We start from the raw sequence: 22,650 nt of genomic DNA on the forward strand, positions 1-22,650 counted from the left end.
TAGCTCTTAAAGCTCTTTTTTTTAAACGAAATAAATTATATTATGTGTTTTAAGTTACAATATTATACCTACAATATTAAGTGTCAAAACCCTTATATAATTTTTTTTTTTTTAAGTGAATATTGTTACACTTCACAATACAGTTTTCTTGTTCACTATTCTCTACTCTAGGCATGTCACGGGCGCTCGTAATGGAGCAGCGATGGAATGCAAAGGCGAGATAACAAGGATGGCCCGAAGGAAACCCACCAGCCAGCAGGTCGCCGGAAATGGAGCTGACGGAGACCAGTAATTAGACCACCTCGCCACGCGAGCCCATTTCTCTGAAATGCAACTGCTCAACCAAACATATGGTTATATTAATTTAGTGGTTTTGTAAAGAAAAATGTTTTTACTCATACATATTTCCTAAATAAGTTAGGTGATTATCTATTGTACCTGTAAAATGCGTCGCAGATAAGGCATGTTTTTATGTCGTGTTTAAATACTGAGTTTAGCATGTTTGCTACCTTTTCTATCCCCCACGTCTAATTACTTAACCAACCAGCATAAAAGTTGTGCGTTAAAAAGCCTAATACAAAAATCAAAATTAGTTTTTAACTGTGACTGCATTACGAAGTTGTTAATGAGATGATACGAAAGAACGCCAAAAAAAATGGCCTATCTTAAACAGTTTGTTTCCAGAGAATGTGAAGGAATTTATTGTTTCTTGTTTCGAGTTTTGTTTTCAACCTATAAGTACCTATTCCTATTCATAAATCCCGTACACTAATCTCCTTGGGTCAACCTTGATAAGTAAATCCTTAAACCAACCATATTTAACATTTCGGTTGGTTGTAAAATGCTGGGACAGATTATTATTTTACACTGATGCAAAATAAAAATATTTTGTGAAACATGACGAAAACCATTTTGTTACTTTATTGCAATGGAAGATTTCTGTTTCAAAACAGGTCACATTTTTGTAAAACTTAAAATAAATGTCTTATCAATGACTTTCCAAGTCCAGGGAGATGGAAAATAACTTACAACACTAACGGCAGCTTTTGTGTTCACCAAAAGGTAACACAAAATTGACGTTTCAAAGTCATCCCAAGTTTCTTATCGCGGCACACGGGTTCGTTATCAGCAGATGACCGAGGAGTCAATGGGACTGGCCGCAGAGGAGCCGTGGGAAGAGGCCAGCTTGGGCTGCGTGCACCCGCCGAGTGTCTCTGATAAGTTAATGGCCTCTGACGATAACGACCTGTTATAAATGACAGCTGTTTCGTTTGAGAGCTGAAGACGTCCGCCAGTCGCCCGCGGAACATTTTTTTTTTTACTCGTGCAGCGCGTCTTCTGCCATGGAGTCAAGGTAAGATTGTCTGGCTGGAACTATGTTGGCTGGCGCTGTTCTGCCTACACAACACGCTTACCAATGTCACTAATTACTATCAGCTCTTTACTCTCTACACTCATAGAAACGGGCAGGTAAATAACAGCATATATAATAAGTACACAAGACCGCAGAAAGCAAACGAATTTAACTAATTATTATCATCGATTTGTTCCTCTACACTGATAGAAACAGGCAGATAAAGAACAGCAGATATAACAAGTTCACAAAACAGCAGACAGCCATTGAATTTAACTAATTACTAATCAACTTTTTACTCCTCTCTACAATGATAGAAACGGACAGAAAAAGAACAGCAGATATAATATGTTCACAAGACAGCACATATTAAAACTCAGTAAAGGCCATGTCACACTGTCAAATATTCGCTTCCAACACCTACCAATATGTTGTGTCAAATGAGGTTGGAGGGTTATGACGTCACCGATAACGTCACTAGCACAGCCATGTTTGTTTGACAAGTAGGATGACTTGAGTTTCTATCAAATGTTTTGCATATAGGACGGGTTCTAAAATAAGTGGGATGTTGGATGCGATCGGCCAATCAAAATCGTGCCTAATGAAAACCAAATGACATCCGTTTTCGCCTTTAAAATGGCGAAGAGCACATGGCTGTTTAAAAAGGTTAAAAAAATAATAAATAATATTAATATGGATGTTGTATTAAAAAAAACATTGAATGCGTAAAAATGAAATTATATCTCTTTTACTTAAAAAAAAAATCCCTGAAAAATTATTTCATTATAATAACGAATATCAGTGTGATTTAAATTTATTCATGTTTTAAAAAATTTTTAATGCACAAATGTAATTAGTTAAAAAAATTTCGTCCATAACCGTGATGCTTCATTTAATTTCAAAACTAAGAAAATTCAGAAAGTTTGAATTAACTCAGACCAAAAATAAACTTTGATAGTGTGACATGATTTAAAACATATCTGAGGTTACTTGCCCAAATATATTTAATGAAACAGTTATAATTTGGCACCTCAGTCTCAACTAATTATTGTCCTTATAATAGCAGTTTGGTGGTTCCACAAACACACATTTTTTTCTCAGTCTCGGTGGCCACGATGAATACTAAAAACTGCTTGACCGTTGGAACGATAAATAAATCTAGACTTTTTGGGCTGAATTTTACCCAGGGAAAACTCCAATACGCTTCTTACTTTCTATGGGTTTGATCCAGTCGAGAATCGAACCTGGATTGCCATTGTGGGAGTGAGCTGTGTTTGCCTGATCGATGGAGACACTGCCACCTTGCGGTACATTTAGCCATCAGGTTGGCATCAATTAAGTACAACATACTTTGAAACTTATCTCGTCAACTATTAGAAGTCACGCTACTATTCAAGTCGGGCATGAGGAGATTGGCTGCTCGACAACTACTTGTTTTGTATTGACCTAAAAGTCGTGTTGAAGAGGTTGAATCACCACCTGTGCAGTCATACTCTAACTATTCAAATACATAGACATGAATTATAGGGTCACCACAAATCTCATCTGTGAGAAAATATTCATTATCGGGTCGAATATAAGTCATTCCACCATTCCGTTACTAAATGATTTCCATTATCTCAGAATGTGGTGTACCAAAAAGAACTGTGGTTAGGGTATGATTACTTGGACTCTGCAATTTTACCAAAGTCATCGGTGAAATGACAAGTCTTCAACATTCATTATACACATGGACTGAGTAATTTTGCCAATTAATTTGGAAGTAGGTATTACTTTCGCAATTGGACCACCGATAGTTTGACACAGTCTGAACCATAGATAGTTAGAGAACTCTTAGCTACCAGCAGACTCGTAGGAACACTATGAACCAATATTGCACCATTCAGTCTAGCTTTTCAAAAATACAGCAACTGATCACTAAACGACATCGCCTTCAACATGCATTATACTGTGCAGTCTAGTCAAAAGTCATTGTCGAACATGTTTCTGCGAGCAGCTGGATGCGGGTCTCGGCGGCTGGCATTTTGACAGTACTGCTGCTGGTGGGTGGAACATGGGCCGACACGCCTGCCAACTGCACACGCGAAGATGTGGTTGGCGAGTGGTTGATCCAGGAGTCGGCGAGAAGCTACGACCATACCGTCGACTGCAACAACATCAGTGAGTGTGCTTCACCTCAGTTATTTTGATCATGGCAAGCTGTTTTTATAAACATGTCAGCTTCTTCTGGAAATTTATTTATGGTGGGAAAATTGTGATTGTGTTGCTTCAGAATGCTTTGTTTAGATCTGCAGGATTTATTCCCTTATCGGCTCTGATGGGTGATAGAAGCTTGTTCTACACTTTAATGAGCGAATGAGTATGCAGCTGTGATATCATGAAATGTCTGATTCACCATTATGGTTAACTTATCAAGCTCTTGTGACAAGGGTCACCCTTCGTGAAACTTAAATTTATGAGCACCGAGTCCATATCGTCTTGGAGTTTCCTTTGTCTTAAGTCTCTGTGCATAAAGATGTACAATAAAATCCTACCTTTACCTTCATGAATATTCAGCTCCATAGTGTCTAGGTATTTATTGGTTCTTGAAGTATCAGCTCTCTCAGCTCTATACCAGATTCGGGATGAACAGATTTTGATACTTGCTTTTGCGCTTCTTTCTCTTATCTTTTTTCGATCTGTTTTCCTTGAGAATTCCTGGCTTCCTGGTTGCCTTGCCACTCATTTTGGAAGACATCACAGGTAATACACTATGTAGAGTATGAGAGGCATCACAGGAACTGCATTGTGTAGAGACTAGGGGCATCACAGTTACTGCGATGTGCAGAGCCTAAAATGCATCACAGGTACTGCACTGTGCAGAGCCTGTAAGGCATCACAGCTAATTGACCGCACAGTGCCAAACTTTTACTGACAGTGCAAAACTGAGCCGAACAAGTGTATTAGTTGAGGAAAACCAACCTTTTCCCTCCCACAGCTGGTGTGGTCAGGACCTCCACAATACGGCTGGAGAGCCCCAACGTGGTCATCGACGAGTACGGCAACCGAGGTCACTGGACCATGATCTACAATCAGGGCTTCGAGGTCACCGTCAACGAGCGTTCCTACTTCGCCTTCTCTGACTACGACGATGTGAGTAAACCATGTGCATTCAGTGAAACCCACACCAATTAGCTCTATCAACTGCACCTTTTTACTTACAGAGCTAGGGACCAAAATGTGTTTTTATGGTCATAACAAAACTGATTTAGTAAAGACATTTTGACTTTGATAAGACATAGAACATAATTTAACTAATTGCTTGAAATTGGTAGTGATTGGCTACAATAAGTATTTTCAACCACAAAGCAAAGAATTCGTACAGCATTAAATTTGATTTTGAGATTTTCACACAATTTAAACGGTATAATATTTTTAGATTAAATGTGTCTGTGTCTCATATAATGAAAGGTAACTTTAATAATAAACTATCAGAGTATGTGTTGACCCTAAAACTGCTGAATCCAATATGGCGTGTTTCTGTTTACAAGATAAATCTTTGGAATTAAAGTACATGAAAATTCTTTAACAAGTCCTTACTAGCTTGTAAATAAATTAATTTCGGTATGAACTTGATACTTTACACGAGCTAGAGTAGGTACTCGTAAAATAAAACAAATGAAATTTACTTTTTAGATGATTTAGTCATATAAATTTTATTACCTAACTAATTTCAGCAGCTGAGTTATCACTAACTTAATAAGAAAATTATGTTTTTCCTCGGCTTAGCATTGTTTTTAGTTCGTGCATGCAAATTTAAGAAAAGGAATATGACCCTTCCCTGCAAGGCCCATTCTAGCATGATTAGGCATATAGACTTCGGCCCAAGAGACACTTAGGTCCCTTCCTAACCATTCCTTCAAATACTATTACTTTTAGTTATTTTAGAAGAAAACTGTTTTCATGAGTAAAGAAAACTTATGTTCATGCTTAAATCAATCTCTAATGTTAGCTAAACAAATCAGTACAACAAAGACTAACATGTATTTTACAATAAATGCCCAAGAAAAATCTTTAAATTAAAAACTAGCGATTAACTGTCCAGACTGTGGTACAAACTTCCAGTATTATTTCTATAGTCATTAGTTCATTTTTTTAAAAAACATTATTTAAATCAATAAATGTTCACAGAAATCGAGAAAGATGAAAGTTAAGGTAGGTATCGTATGTAGTTATAAACAGGCAAAAGACTAGTTGCTGACGAAACAAGTTCGTAAACCAAATGAGCATTCTACTCATAATGCTATGAACTTATGGTGGGATCAAATACTAAACATTTTATAAATGCAGCTACTACATATTTTTGCATGTATGTTAATTGTTTGAATAATAGAAGTTCAAAATGTAAATATTTTGTCCACTTTGGGGAAAAAGGAATTTATTTAAACTCCTATACAGCTATACGAGTGCGGTCAGGACGGTGTGACACTTACCTGTATGAAGGATGATTCCCGCCTTCATAATAATGTCTACAATTATTAACATTCTCTAGTGTTGTGCCCATCAGTCCAACACCAAAACATTTTCTATTTAAGGACACCGATCCAGCATCACATGATGTCACTTCCCCAACGACGCCTCAGTGTATCCTAATAAAACATATTGTTGCTTGCATACTGGCTACACACTGATGTGTGCCCACTCCTGCACACGCTCTAATCTCGCTCCGTCGAGCAAGCCCGACCACTGGACCACTCTGGACTAGTACCATTGCAATCAGCTGATTCGTCGCAAAAAAAGAAACCTTTGACTTGCAGTGCTCCTTGCCACAGCCCACCAGTGTGCTCCAACGAACTATCTATAAAACTGTCATGCATGGTTCTTGGATATATGTCATTGATTATGCAAGATTTGAGTAGTTATTCAGTAAAGATTTAAGTGTGAAACTTACTAGAGAAAAAGTGAAATCTACTGATGAAACAATGAAAATCGTTTGCAGAGGCAAACTGATTCAGGTGTAGCTATTTGATCACACCTTCAAATAAAATTTCAATGACTTAAAGCAATTTCCACCAATTCGAGCTAGGAGAATCCCCTTGACAGATGAAATTTCTTGCACTAACTGATCGAGATCTGTGCATGGCGTGTGGTGTTCTGCAGCGGTCCGAGGAGGTGATCAGCTACTGCAACCGCACTCAGCTGGGCTGGGCGCATGATGTCACACTGAGGCACTGGTCCTGCTTCACTGCACACAAGCCTGCATCCAGTGGTGAGCCCAAGACACACTCACCGCCGCGCCTGCCCGACCACGAAGAGGTGAGAGCCTCACGCCAGGCATCCATTTGATTATCTTTGACAGTGTAGTTGACCACGACCAGTATTTCAAGACATAAAAATAAGGTTTTAGGTGTTGAATATGCCACGATTGTACCCTAACCGTATTCCTAGTACACTATAGAACACAGTCAGTTACTTATTTTTAAGGAATAGATTTTGGTGTCCTATTCGTTGTTTGTGTGTTTTTAAATTCCACGCATGCTCATTGCTCACTTTTTCGTTGATTTCATCCATATGGCGAACCTGTATATGGTGCCATTAACTCGTATGTAGTTATTTTAGTGATAATTGGGGGGATGTACGAAACATGTTGGTGTGCCAAATGAAACTTTATGATATCTGAACTATCCTTGAAAACATTTTGTACACATTAATGTCCATAACAAAAAAAGAATTATACTTTTGAAAGTACTGACATCCTGCCACTTTTTGCCACTGATTTGGTTGATGAGTTTTGCCATAGACGCCAGTCAACGACTTATACGAGCCTGCGTGCTAGTTCTCAGGGAGAACATAAACTCTTATTCAGGACATGATGTAGCCACGTGTCCAGTGGACAGCAGGGAATGACCTACCTGAAATTCTCCAACTGTTGCAGCCACCGTAAATGCTGATTATTAGGCTGATTAATTTATCTACTAAAATACACTGATGACTGATATAAGACTCTGGTATGATTATTTAATTAACACAGCACACTCATACATGGCACTACTGGGGTCATAGCCATTATAACGGTTGTCGAAGCCGAAGCTTGATGCGGCACATATAGATGGTCATGTAGTCTTGAGTATGGAGAAGTTTCATGGTAATTGAATTAAGGGCCCTCTGACTTTAAGTCAAATATCTAGGACAGGTTCTCTCAGCATCCTTCATTGTATAATAAATAAGTTCCTGATACACAAGCTGCACTGTGAGTTACACATGACTAAATATAATTACAAATATCCTACACATTACATGTAGCAGTCATCCCCCAATGGTAAGGCTAGAGCCAATATATAGCTCGAATACATAAAATGATCCAAAAAACCATTGGGGCACGTTGTGAACTAACTTACGTATAGTGCAGTATGATACTGGTGGCACTCGGCCTTAAACTAGGAACATGACATATGAGCAGAACAAAAGATGGACCACGAAAGTCCTCGGGCATTAACTAAAAATATTTGTGGGTGCACATATCGCCTAACCGGCGGCCCTGCGTGGGTGAAGTTGAAAATGTGTGTCTAGCAGATATTACTTGCTATCCGGGACACGACTCTCACCCAAACTAAAATATAAAATTATACAAAATGAAGAAAACATTCCATATGTAGGCACACATATTTAAGCTATGCAGCCGAGGAGTTCAGGCTTTACTAAAACGGGTGGCGATCTGTTTCCTTCCTATGATTCAGTTTGGACACATTCTTGAATACGGCTCCGACTTAGGTTATGATTGTATCCAACTAGGAAGTGCCTATTCGCTACCTTACCCGAAAGTCTTGGAATACCACCCTATATGTCTGTTTAATTCTCCCTGGGACCTTAGGACAAGACGGCACAGCACAGCCCTGCGTATTGAATTTAACAACTATTACCGTAGTACACCTTGAAGACATAGACTTCGAGGCCTCTGAGACAAAGTAATTGTGGACACTTCACAATGAGAGAAAATACTGTCTTGTTTTAATAGTTGAAGAGCTATTCCTAGTATGGTGAACAATAATGGAACACATTTTTATCTGACAGCCAGATATGAAATCTAAACAATTAGATACTTTCGTTGGAATGACAAATCTTACATTTAAAATTAATATTTGATTGGAACATATTTTTTTTATATCCTAAGCTTTCCTCAAAGAAATATGACTTGCATAGACTTCAAAAAATTTTCTACTTCAGACTCAGGTACTTTGAAACTGAACTATGCCCTGTAAGAATGTGGCCCTAAACTAGTGAGCAGACGTCTGTGGTTTGCTACTATGCATTATATCTGCTTTTATTGACAGTTGGCCTTGAAAACAACAAACTCGTAAATTCAATGTATTGTGTTATCTCTGTTTTAAACGCTGCTGATAGAACTATTCAAAAATAATACTGCGCAGTTGCGCTACTTCGCAGTTTTTCTGACTGATTGTCCTTCCATTGACAGTCATGGATAACTCCAAAACGATAATGGTTATCAAATTCCGTACAGGGCAGACTTCTGTGATTATAGTGAAGGCTAACATTTTAATCTTAAAGTGATTTGGTGATTAGAAATTTGCTGTCAGCTCAAACCACAATTGCCAATACTTTTATGTTGCAAATTTTGAACAGTAGACATAGTAAATTGTAACCATTAAGTCATATTGTTTGTATAAAATAATTTTCAGTTTTCACTGGGTGAATGTTATTTGATCGTTCAGTCGCTACTGATTTGTTATTGCCAATAACTTATTGGATACATATATGTGCCTTAGAGGAGCCGGCCACGAAATATATAACTCAAATAATAAGTCTCATTTCCATACAGGGGTGGGAGATTGACTTGTTAAAAGCACTGAAAAATATTCTGGTCTCACATTTGATGACACCCTAATCTCAACTAACATTTATTTCCCTTTACTGCAGCCAATTAAATGTTAATCACATAAAGAAAGAAACTAAATAAATGCAGCATATGTATAAGCAAATCAGAGTCAAACTGTTCCAAAACAACATGCTTGTCATGTGAAACTTACTCTTTCTGGTAACATTAGGAGCATCCCCGCGACCAGCAAGGCTCAGCGCCAGCCCTTCTATTATTCTAAGTATAAAACTTTTTTTCATTTAACTGTTGAATACTATTCATCATATAATGTAAATGTATTATATTATGATTTAGTTATGCTGAACTGATTGTTATTGTTTTTATTTTTTTATATTCTAAACTTACAAATAACTAAGCAAAACTGTCTTTAAAATTCGAGGACAATTTTGACTTAAATACATTGTTAAAAATTGTTTACTTTTCAAATTTTACCCTTTTTCTGTAAGTGTTAGAGGGGGAGGGGGGTTGTATGATAAGGCATCTCTCCAAAATGTTAGAATCCTGCGAACATAGATGGCCCAGAGCCAGCTCAGTTTAGTTGCTTAATGAAGCAACCCCAAGCGGACTCTCGTCCGACTGACAGGGATCTCATCATCGCCAGTGTGGGCCTAGAGGCCCGAATTCCGCGACTTGGCATCGAACCCCTAGGCCCATTAGGAGTACCAGGTCGCCTATTTGCAACCCATAACCTCCTGTTTTCACCTATAAAAATTTTGTTTTGGCTTTTCTGTTATTGTTTTCTAAAAATGCTGAGAAGCTGTGTAAAATGCAAGTGGCCTTAAATATTTAAATTTAATTTCGTGTGTTGATTTTACTTTAATCTCGTGGTGTTGTCCAGCCCTCCCTTTAAGTTTAAATTTAAAGGGGGAAGGGGGGGTGAACATTATGTTAAGCTGAGCAGTTGGCCTTAGCTGCTCAGTTTGTTTTGATTTTATTATTATTTGTTGTTTTGATTTAATTTTTGCTTGTGGGCAATGACTGGACTAATTTACTGTGTTTTCTACGTGTTGGCTGTGTGGCGAACCCCTCCCTTTAACGGGAGAAGGGGCTAGGCCGGCGGAGGGGACGAGTCCCCTCTGCCCACGGCTGGCTTGGTGTGTACCTGGGGCGGCTAGGAAACTGCAGTTAGCATTTCTGCAAACTGCAGCACTGCGCCGCGCGGAGTAGACTGCAGCTCGGTGCGGCCCCAGGCCCTGGGGAGCTGCGGTCTGGTGTGAGCTGGTTCAGCTGCGAGGTGGGCGCCCTGGATGACGAGTCCGGCCCCCAGGAGTCGAGTGGCTTCTTCAGATGTTGCGAAAGCCACTCGGTGAAGGCCGGTGGGGCGCCCTGTTGCCTGGCTGCGGATGCGCCAGCACTTGGTCGGCTTGTGGCCGGCCTCGCGCAGTGCAGACTCCACTTCTTCAGTCGGCACCCCGGCCCCTCCGCCGCCCCTGAGGACGACAAGGTGCCAGGGCACTCTCTTCGGTTGCGGAGGCTGCTGGCATCGTTCTGCAGCAGGCTGAAGTCGTGGTTCCCGCGCAGCTGTGGCCGCCTCCCTTTTCTTGGCAGGGGCGGCGTGCGTCACTGGGCGATCTCTGGGCGTCTGCAGCTGTTGTGATGCTGTGTTGTCCTTGGGAACAGTGTTGGTACCTTTCACAGCCGTTATAACGGCGGTTTGGGTGCCAGAGTGTTTCCACTTGGTTGGGGCGGGCGACTGACACGAGGTGTGTCGGAGCCTCACTGGTTGGTTCGTTTGAGTGCTGCAGTCCTGCAGTTCTGGAGTTGATTGGCTGGTCTGCGAAGTCTCGCTGGAGAGAGACGACTGGGCAGTGCTGTGGTTGCACTTCCGCCGGACTCTCTCTTCGCAAGCCACCACAGTGCTGTACATTTCCCAGGTGATGTACTCGTCGTCTGGGTCCCCCGGGATGCGGATTGCCGCGAGGAGTCTCCCCATGCGGTACCTCGAGTCATCAACATCGTAGAGTTTCTTCAAGTAGCCAGACTCTGTTGTGTTTATCAGTGCTTCGGTGAAGCCTGGGGATGTGGGTATAAGGACTATCACAACATCGTGCTGATATGCTTCTTCTGGGTGATCGAGGTACTCGTCGATCAGCTGTTGTACTTGTTTCGGCTCCAGTTCGGCGTCGCGCGAGAGCCAGATGCAGAATGCCAGCGAGCCGAAGTACTCTGGCATGTCGCCCTCGTATCTCTTCGCAAGGATGTCGACAGGCGAGCTGCATCGCATATAGTTTGGCGATACATCTGCTCCGAAGTCTGCCTCTAGATTGGAGTCGCGCTGCTCGATTTGCTTGTGGCCGCGGTGGTTTTCCCTCTTCCTTCGGTGCGAGTTCGGCATCTTGCTACTAGTGAGGAGAGGACTCGACCAACCAGGCTGACTGCTAGAGCGCGAATGATGGTCCAGAGCCCTGTAAATTCTGGTGCCACCACTGTGTGTCATGCATTCTTTTATACTAAGTCAATTTCGTTTTGGTGCAAATTACCGACTTGTACACTGATGAATGCCATTCTGATTCCAATTAAATGAGTTCCTAATAACACGAGCTAACAAATAGATGGATGTATTCTCATATAGACAGTAGTCTGTAGCATTGAAGAAGCTGCTGGTTTGTGCCGACGATATTGAAGTCTATCTTTTGCTCAAAGTTGTTTTCAAAAATTTTCTTGCAAAAATTAAAATTTGTATTTGAAGTAGTGAAAATAAAGGTAGGTAGTGTAAGATGTAAATTTACTATGTGCCGAAGCAATCTAAACACCAGCATTACAAGTGTAAGAAGTAGCATTATAATAAATAGTACCTAAAGTAGCATCGGCCGAACATCGGACTTGACTTTGCCCACACAAGTGAAGAAGAAAGAACGATACGCCAAACCAGATACACTTATTGTCTTGGGTTTGTCAAGTAAGCGTGTGCTGTCCGCCAGCGGGAACGACTACTGACGGGAGGTATCACAAGATATACGACCTCACAGTTACATGCTGTAGGGTTGGCGATGTCCTGTTACATGCAAGTTTAATGAACTACCTTAGTAATTTTTTTTTTTGCGTGTTGCTTCCTTGTGGGCTTGCTTTACTTGCTAATATTATGAACCCATCACGAGCCTTCAAAATATAAAATGCCCAGTGCAAACTAAACCCATAGACTATAATATTGATGTAGAACTTGTGCATAAGCAGTGCAGTGAAATGTCTTAGATACTATCATTGATTGTTTGCATTTAGAATTGACAAAGTCGTGTATTCAATGCAGTATCAGATGTTTCTTTACAAGTATTTTTTAATATGTTCTGCATCAAGTTAATACTTTATGTGCAATAATTTGAACAAATCTTTGTGTGCATAAGCTGTACAGTGAAATGTTTTAGATGCTATCATTGAAAGGCTTGTTTGCAACTAGAATTATCAAAGTTGTGTATTCGTATATCCGTGTTTCAATGCAATGTCTGATGTTTTTTACAGGTGTTTTTAAATATTTTATTCATCAAGTTAATACTTTATCTGTAATATCTTTAACAGATCTTGTGTGTCATATCTAAACAAACACACATGGCCTTGTTGACAGTTCTGTGGTAAATTCGAGAGTTAATGTTAGCATAATGCGCAGAAATAAAGACTCAGTGTATTTACATAGAGTGTATGTTCGGAATGCAGCTTGAGATAGTGTTATCACACAGCTGTCCAGGAAGGTGACCATGCATTCACACGAGGCTGTGGTGCAAAAGGTGAACGCAGCCCAGTCGTCATGGCACGCCGAGCTGCACAAGCCCTTCGTCGGCCTGACTCGCCGCCAGCTGCTCCTCATGGCCGGCGGCCATAGGTAACTAACCAATGTTCGCAATTTGTTTGTGGGTTAGGAACCATAGACGCCATCTTGGTTTCAGACATTTTCATGACATAACGATATTTGATAGTTAAACCATGATGGGGTTAAACTATTATCATAGACTCGAGCAAGCATGTATGTGTGCAAGTATGCAATTGTGCAGTTAGGCGAATGTACAAAAATGCGAATGTACAAGTATGCAAGTATGAAAGAGTTAAAGTGTGCAAGCATGCATGTGTGCAAGTTTTCTGTGTCATCTCTACCTTTCCCTTGTCGTCTATTCCTCTACCAGTTCCCTCACCACATACCTGACTATTCCCCTCCTCTCCCGTATTCCACCACAATGTACCTAACGATTCCTCTCAATTTCTTTTCCGTGTACACGTATGCACAATTACTAGTAAGACATCTTGTTTTTCTTTCTCATTCCTTTTGTTTTCCTATAAGTGAAAGCCTGCATGGTATATGTAATGTATATGTAATGCATTCATTGTTATCCCCCCTCGCATACCAAGTCTTATTGTATTGCTATGTGTACCTCCTCATTCATGATTTAATTTATTGTAATTTCCTCATCTGTTTAATGTTTATCATGTACGATGTACTGAATATTTAATACAATTGTTATAACCATGCAAAATGGTAATTGATCACATAACTAATGGTTTGGGGGACGAGGAGGAAACATGATCGGAGAAGAGGAGTGGCTTGGCCAGGCCGAATACTCCTGAAGTGGGGAAAAGCGAGGTGGAACTGAACAGAGGGGGGAGGATGGTGCAAAACTTTTTGAATCATTTTGATGTGTAACAAATATTGTGTTAGAACATGAATATTTGTATGTTCAAACCATGTCCACAAATATACTCGAAAATAACTCATGTTTCTATGTGTGGCCAAATAAAGAAATCAATTGTTCAGTTTTTTTGAGAAGTGTGGAGATAGAGAGTGTGCGTTCTGTGGTAGGTCGTGGCTGCCATACCGCCCCCGACCAGCCCCGGCCAGCGAGGAACTGAAGAAAGCTGTCGCCAAGTTGCCTAAACAATTTGACTGGAGGAATGTCAGTGGAATCAACTATGTGTCTCCCGTCAAGTAAGCATTCACGCACCCTGTGATCCCGAGTCCCCTTCTTCTGCCACCAAAATCACTAAAAGAGTTTCTCAGAAATACACAGTTCTTGCTTGTACTCTTGAATACAAACAAAAAGATCAGGTTGAGGTGCCCTAACATATACTAGTCCTGTCAGTTAATAGTTCGGACATAATTAAAGTGCCCTGCACAATCTTAAAATAACCTGTTTTAGAACATGTAAATATATGATAAGGTAGGTCATATTTTAATTATCCCACGTGTATAAAATACTATAATACATTTATGTTGACCTTTACCATGAGGCAGTATATACAAATAAATATAGCCAGTAATTTTTCATATAACAAATCTCATCTTCTGTTTGAATTTAAGTTTTAAATAAAACACTATGTTGAATACAATAAAAAATATTGTATGTTGGTGCTTGTAAGTTTTGGTATTAATACCAACACATGTTACTGGTGGAATTTCTTATTATTAGGAGGGGGGGGGGGGGGGAGAGAAGCCCGAGAAAACACACCTACCTACAGTAGCATTATTTTTACACAGCACCATACAGAAATGTGGTGGAGGATGGAATAATAGACACATTCGAGAATGTGTCCCAACCACAGAATAGTGTGTGATATCACTTGTAGGTAAAACAACATTTGAGTTACTTTCAAATAATGAATATATATGAAGATTTATAAAGAGCAAGAGAGGTACACAAACACAATGGCAGGACTAAACATAAAAATTGAATTTATCAAAAAATTAAAATCAACATAACATGCCTAGTTTACCTTTTTTATTGTTTAAATATGTAAAAAATTAAATTTGGTTAGTTATTGTGAACACAATTAATTAAATTTTATTTAATAGTGTGAACACAAACTGTGATGTATATTGCTGGAAGCATTGGTTGATACTTATGTTTAAGATAATGATAAATATTTCAAAGAGAGTATCAGAATATCAGGTTGTGCAGAGCTGTCTCGATTACAGTAGTATGGAGCTTCAGAGGGGACAAATTTCCTGGGGCTCCAGTTCCAAGGGGGCCCAGTAGATTGTCAAGATTTCTATGTGATAGAAGTACGAAATTACTAGTTTGAAACCAACAATGGCTCTAATGATGTAATACCCTGACAACAAACCCTCGATGGACTGCAAGGTCGATGTATGAATCCTGCCGTTAACCTAGCGATCACCTCGGCAGAAGTGACTACTGTGTGTAGCTTTGTGCAAGGTTTGTTTATGCTGCAGAGTTAGCGGTGTCTTGGGGGCCTACACTCAAGGTATCCTAGCCGGGAAACGACCATACTGTGTCTGCCACTGCCACTGGCAACGTCACGACTCCGAGAGCCATTTTCATTTCGTGTTCGCTGCAGAATAGTGTACCACTCCTCGCTCCAACCCACTAGCTTGCGCACTTTTCGAGCAACCCCAACCACCCAATATCAAAAATCCCTAGTCATTCCTTTGCCCCCTATCCCATCCCAACCAAGGAAGTAGGCATCAAGTATATTGATAATAGATAAGTTATGAAATACATGCAGTTAACATCTACAGTTATGATCATGCAAGAGTTTAGAGTCTTTATTTTTTTTCTTTGAGGTTTAAAATATTGTAACTTACATAATAGAGAGGGGCTAAAAAATAATTATTTGCCCCTGGGTCCTTAGATTTTGTCGACGGCCCTTGGTATGTATATATAAAGTAGGTAAACTAAAATGCTTTGGAAGAAAGTGAAAGAAAATATGAATATCATAAAAATAATTTTCAACCTAAACTAAATTATATATATATATATGGCTAAAATAATGGGATTCCTGATTGCAAGTTTATGGTCCTAAAATTGATTACCAGTGGCATCGAAAATTTTGCACTGTGAAAAATTTCCATTGTTTTAATACAAAAAAAAACATACTTTATTTATAAATAAAAATGAAAGTTAGTAACCAATTTATGCTTATAACCATAAAAAATATTTGGTATAAGGTAAATGGTGTTTACAAACTTGTTCTGACACAATGAAAAAATGTTGTTTTGATGTGTAGAAACCAGTATAGCTGTGGCAGTTGCTTCATCTTCTCGACAATTGGCATGCTGGAGGCTCGCACCAGAGTGCGCACCAACAACACCCAGCAAACACTCTTCTCGGAACAGGAGGTGCTGAGCTGCGACCAGATGGCGCAGGGCTGCGACGGTGGCTTCCCCTACCTCGTCAGTCGCTACACCAGGGTCGGTATCACTAGCCTTTATCTATATCGTAGGCTAATACATGAGGGTCAATATCACTAGCCTTTACTTACCTTGTCAGTCTCTACACCAATGTGAAATTGAACAAGACATGCTATTGACATTAAATAGTGATGAATAACAGTTTTATTGATATTATTTATAATATTGAGAGTCATATTTTGTCCCATATTAATTATTCAAGTCATTGCCAAATTTCTTCATGCGTATTTTGTAACTAAATTCACGACTTTTTAGTATTATAGTGTCCTTTATTTCATATTCACATTAGCTAGCATTATAAACAGAGTATCGTATTTTACCATTTTTATTTCATGTCAGTCATATTTACGATGTTAATTTCATGCCAGAAGTGACTATGAACTATTGGACTAGGTAGAAAATCATTCTGAATTGCTAAGCGAGTGCCATGCTTTTAAATTTGCTACCCAAGAGATGCCTGTTTTAATTTATTTTTTTATGTATCTGTAGCAACACTATTGTTGAGACAATTATGATAATGGCTACAAATGGTAGTAAAGAGTAATTGATTTTCCCGATAGGACTATGGTGTGGTCGAGGAGTCCTGCTACCCTGCTTATTCTTCCAACGCCGGGACGTGCGAGAGAAAATCCTGTGACCGTCACTACGTTGCCCGCTACCGCTACATAGGAGGTGAGTTTCATTGCCACAATTGGCCTGTGAATTACATATTCATTAAATGTATACCGCCACTGACCAGGATTCAATGTTTGGAACCCAGGGTGAGCTTGGTGAATAAAAAATTAAAATGGGGGGGGGGGGGGGAAGTCATGGGCCGCCAGCATTATGTGTCCTACCAGGCTTGTGGTGTACCTCGAGCATAGGTACTATCGACTATGTGAGTTGGTTAGGATATTGTAAATTGATAGCATACTGTGATGTAGTTGAAGTCACATTTCACCCTAATATTGTAGTATTGCAACACCCGAAACATTTTGTAGATTGTGCTTGACAACGCCTGACAGTGATTAATAAGTATAGATTAGAATCTCAATCTTTAAACTCTAACACTTCCATAAAATATGGTTATTTAAAATTGTTTCCACGATGAAAAACCACACATCATTTTGTTTGAAAAGCAAACTTGGTGAAGACCATCAGCTGAACAAAAATTGGCTTCAAACCATGTCAATGTAGTAATGGCCACCTCCTGGTTCTCACCATTGGTCGCAGGTATGTGTCTTGCTGGAGCAGTATACTGTATTGCATCCTAAAAGATGGAGCATACAGGTTTCTACAGTGCCGGATACAGGAATTTTTTCGGTAGAGTGAGAATTTCGAAAATAAAACTAAAATGTTAACACAATAATTAAAAAAACTTATATTACTATTGACACTAACACACTGACATACAAGCCTATAGCAGCAGCTGTATGCAATATGGCTTCTCATACAGTAACATAGGTACCATCTTTACAGATATTTTGCCAATTTCTTCATATCTTCGGAGCTGAGGATATAGCCCCTACCTTCCCCCACCCCAGCTGCATCAACCACCTAGGTTACGTTTATAATGAAAACGGGTTCGGTGGCGATTGTGTCTTGCTTTCCGCATGGCTTTAGTCGTAACACATTCCCTCGTACTTTCTTGTACACAAAAACAGACATAATTAGCGTTAGGCAAACAGGCACATAAGGTGTTCAGGGTTAAGCAAGTGTCTCAATCTACTGGAATATTTAAATTTCCTGACAGAAGTAGTGCAGTTAATTAAGAATTATTGTTCTCTGGAGTCGCCCGAACGCAATGATGCGATAACATCGTCAGATTAAAAAAAGGGGGGGGGGGTTTGTCTGTAAAGTCATTTTACAGACGATAATTTTACGTGATAACGTCATAAGAAAACATTGATGAAAATTTGCATACTTTGTAATTTTCAAATATTATTTACAGTTTTTGCAAATTTAATTTAAATAATTTGTTTAAATATAATCACGAACAATTAGTTAAAAAGCCCGCCTTAACCTGTTTGATATTATAGAGGATTTTCTCGCACGGTGGTTGGCCGGTTATTGCACGCTCGGCTCAGGCGGAACGTGACAATTTTTCGTGCGTGCAACCGGCGTTCATCGATTTATAAGACGTTATCACGTCAAAAAAAGTGGTCAAGATAAGAAGTCCTGATGCCTGTGGAGATTCTGAAAATGTGTTTAAGTGTAAAAATAGTTTTCAATGGAATTAGTTCATAACATGTACAAAGAAACTTGAAGGACCTCCATGCATGCTGTCAGCCCTGGGCCATGGTCGCTGGAGACTGCTGATAAGATAGATCAGTAGTGACCATGTGTTGCATGTCAAACAAAAAAAAACTACAGTCAGAATTAAGAAACATCAGTAAATAATGAGCAATGCTGTTGTCTTGTCTAAAAACTTGAAAAATGCCTTCCTAAATTAATAAAAAAAATTACTTTAAGTCGCGCTGGGACAGGTGCATTCCAGCCAAGGATTGCTACTACCGGAATTAAGACTAGGTTTACTTTGCTCCAGAGGAGGTACGATGACAGTACATACAATTACATTAAATAAAGTACATAAATTGCTCAATAATTATACTTTGTGTAAAATTGCTAACACTAATTCATCAGAAAATAAACATTAATGACAACACTAACTTAAAAATCAGACCAGAAATTTACTTTTTAGTATCTTTTTTAAAATAAATGCAACTAAATTTTGTTAAAAGAATGAACAATTATGTTTTAAAAAATAAAGACTTATTTTCAAAATACTGAATAGAAGTAAATTCGACACTGAAAAATTAACAGCATCTTACCATTCAATAAATGTGTTCTACTAGATACTTATATTAAGCAAGTGTATCTGATGACCCTCTGAAAAAATGACACAAACCAAAACACGAAATAGTGAGGTGTCTTTTCATAAACCACACCTCAGGTAGTCTTACATCAAGAGCAGTGGTGTTTTCAAACAAAATAAAAGCTAATGGAAAAATGTCTCGCTTTTTCAGGGTATTTCGGAAACTGCAACGAGGAAGGCATGATGCTCGCCCTAATGAGGGGACCCATAGCTGTCAACTACGAATACCACAGTGACCAATACCACTACAAGAGTGGCGTGTACCACTACACTGGTGTGGATGATCCCAGCATGGAATACCCCTACTATGTAAGTCACTCCAGGGATAATACTGATAGCATGGTGGAGTAGCACCCATCAAGCAGCACAACACCTGAGATCCTCGTAGGCTTCCTTGTTTAAAAAAAAAGGTTAATCGGGGATTAGCCTATGCAGTGATGGTATGTGTGGTAACTGGGACAGCATTTTCCAACAATTTCACACATGTGAAAAAAAAAAACAGTGATGACCTCCAGAAATTGAGGCCATATTGCGGTGCTAGGAGTCTAAATGTCTGCTCATTAACTGGCAGGAGCTGCACCACACCTTACCTCCCTTCACAAATTTTTGAGGTTATGAACAGAGGCAGGCGGATGCTGAAAGCTCGTGGACCAAGGCTCATGAAGTGTTTTGATGTGCGGAGGGGTTAGTTAGAGTATCAACAGGGCTGACTGGTCATGCACACTCACAATACACCATAAGAGTATTACTCAATGATTAAAAAAAAAGGACAATTTCAGATAAATAATTTATTTGTATAAATTATTTTAAATTAAACCCTGACTTTTTGGTAATATCACTTGGATTTTAAATTATTTCGTTAACATAATACTGATTTTATTATATTTAAGTTTTATCTTATCTGGGGCCCCACAGAAAAAAAATAAAATTGTCTTACAATTATTACATGATGAATTTCTTTCAAAACATATTTTTTTTTGTTTGTTTATCAAAATATCTTTAGTCCATGTTACATTATTTCGTTGCTTGAAAATTATATATTAAATAAAACGTTGCGTTGGTTCAAATAAATTTCTTTAAAATAGAAGAGAAGACAAGTTTGACGAGAAGTCCGATGAGGTTAAGTCCACGAAATTTTCACATAGGTAGAGTTGATTAAAAAAAGGTTAGTAATTCATGCCAAAAATAATAAAATAGTCGTCGGCTTTCCTGAATTAGGTGCGGTCACTTCATTTTGCTTCCGGGCTGCCGGGGACAGGCCCCCAACACCACAGCACAAGTTGGTTCAAGTTTACCGCATGGCCGGTATCGTGGAACCGCTAATTAACATAAAAATAACAAAGAATATTAACACGCCCGGTGCTACAAACATTTCCCTACGTTCTTAAGAAATAATACAACAAAACATACCACTTAGTGCGGTTGAAGGCTTAAAATCACACAATAAAGAATTTCGGCGTTACTACAACATGGCGTCAAGGTGCTGGAAAAGACCGTTGGTGGTCTGTAAGTGCAAGACGAAGAAGGACATTGAACATGGCACTCGTAGAGAGTACTTTTTACAATAACAAAGATCGATTATTTCTGGAGCATTAATTCTATTACAAAAAAGATTGACTTATAATTTCTTAAATATAACTTCACATATTTACTATAATAATTAAATTGTAAACACATTATTCATAATAGATTCAAAAAAAATACATTGACACAATAAAAAAAAACTTGATGTGTTCAAACATTTAAATTACAGATAATTATAATTATTACAACTTCGTTCAGAATTAACTTTTAAATATTTAAATGACATATTACCATTAACAAATACCAATATAGAATACTGAAAACGTGTGGAAACCAGTTCGCCCAAAAAAAAAAAAGAAAAATAATTATAAATAAATAAGTTGAGCAAGTGCCACCACATTACAATGGCACAGAGCGTACACATAATTTAACATGGGGGGGGGGGGGGGGGGGGAAACCACTTTGTCTGAGCTCTTTGCTTTCATTCAAATTATTATTTTTTTGTTACGAATGCGTGCAAAGATTATTGCTAATTACAGTTCAGTCATCAGTACTGTAAATCACACATCAATGAGAATATGTTTCGTTCGTAAATAAGAGTATTCAGTATGGACTTGAGAGAAAATCTGTTTTACTTACTAACGAATTTCAAGAATATTTTAGTCCCAGAAAATACAAAATTTGCAAAGTGTAAATGAAAATTGCTGGCAGTACAAAAACCAATGCCTTTAAGGCCCTACCGCATATTCAGTTTTTTTATCACTCATTATAATAATCAAACTTTTATGCTAGGTACTTACATTTTCAGCATTCATGTGCAAATTATTTTTGTAAGATTTACTTATTTTATTCACTGTTGTCGCTGAATAGCAGGGACATCAGCCATTCCTTTCCATCTGGTTGGTTCAATGTTCAAAATACCTGACTGGTGGACTATAAGTTTCAAATTCGTTTTCCAACTAGTTCTGAAAATTTTCTTCTGCGAAAAAAAAATTCTGGTATCAAGCCACAGATGTTGTGGTACCTTCTCCACCATACAACACACAACATCATTGGCATTATTGCCTTAATTTGATAAATAATATTATCAGTGACACTGTTGAAAAATTACCAAGCCAATGACAGCATTATAAAAACACATAATTATATGCAGGTGTTTGATTTGGACCTAATTCGGTAGCGTAGACAGTATAGCCCAGTCTTGTTCTGTGTTAAGCATTGCAATGCTTCTGATCAATGTACCCGATCTTGCCCTGTGCTCACAGGTGGTGAACCATGCAGTGTTAGTAGTGGGCTATGGGGTGGTCGAGTCCACCGGTGAGAAGTACTGGATCGTGAAGAACAGCTGGGGAGCCACGTGGGGTGACCACGGTTACTTCCTCATTCGCCGTGGAACCAACGAATGTGGCATAGAGAGCCTCGCCTCTGAGTCCGACCCTATTCCATAACTCACATCAACTATTGTAGCCATGTAAACTATGGGCAACAATGTATCAGTGAATGTGCAAGAATCCAGGAATAAAAATATGTCCATGAAGTCCATTAGGTTTTTAAAGTTCCATTAACTTTCTACACTGACACTGAAACTGATATGGGTAATGTAAATGGAGACATCTCTCTGAACAAATATTCTACAATAGCTCGCAGACGGAGACGAACCTGTACAGATTAGCTCGCAATGCTGAGCTCTTCCATTTAGGTTGTTCCGTGCGAACAATAGAAGCCGAATATTTGGCTGCGGTGGTGGTTATAATTATGTTGTAAACACATTAAAATTATTTCATGTACAAGAATATCTAGTGTTCAATTATTACTTTTCTGTTGATTTTTATTATGTTTGTAAATTCTGCCCATGCTAGGATCTCAAAGATTAATATATATTTTTTAATTCAATGAATATTTCGTAACCTTGA

General features: G+C 38.8%; 1 protein-coding gene and 1 long non-coding RNA gene across 2 annotated transcripts; one reads left to right on the forward strand and one right to left on the reverse strand.

Annotated features, from left to right (window-relative positions):
* Positions 1-941: 941 nt before the first annotated feature.
* LOC134538718 (dipeptidyl peptidase 1-like) lies at positions 942-22,279 on the forward strand. The gene is made up of 10 exons (XM_063380169.1): positions 942-1,354; positions 3,351-3,514; positions 4,332-4,486; positions 6,494-6,649; positions 12,899-13,041; positions 14,011-14,136; positions 16,176-16,359; positions 16,920-17,031; positions 19,365-19,522; positions 22,003-22,279. The coding sequence occupies exons 1-10, from the start codon at positions 1,344-1,346 to the stop codon at positions 22,183-22,185; spliced, it is 1,392 nt and encodes a 463-aa protein (XP_063236239.1). The 5' UTR covers positions 942-1,343; the 3' UTR covers positions 22,186-22,279.
* Positions 19,987-20,805, reverse strand: LOC134538723 (uncharacterized). The gene is made up of 2 exons (XR_010076204.1): positions 20,624-20,805; positions 19,987-20,532 (listed from the first exon to the last, which is right to left on the reverse strand). It is a non-coding gene; the product is annotated as an uncharacterized LOC134538723 (long non-coding RNA).
* Positions 22,280-22,650: the final 371 nt, after the last annotated feature.

This window comes from Bacillus rossius, chromosome 1 (genome assembly GCF_032445375.1).
Source record: "Bacillus rossius redtenbacheri isolate Brsri chromosome 1, Brsri_v3, whole genome shotgun sequence".
Lineage (NCBI taxonomy): Eukaryota > Metazoa > Arthropoda > Insecta > Phasmatodea > Bacillidae > Bacillus > Bacillus rossius.

Excerpts from the sequence above, each read along its gene's own strand:
- LOC134538718 (XM_063380169.1), top strand. Across the intron at positions 3,515-4,331 it reads CGTCGACTGCAACAACATCA|CTGGTGTGGTCAGGACCTCC; the intron begins GTGAGTGTGCTT and ends TCCCTCCCACAG. Across the intron at positions 13,042-14,010 it reads CTCATGGCCGGCGGCCATAG|GTCGTGGCTGCCATACCGCC; the intron begins GTAACTAACCAA and ends GTTCTGTGGTAG.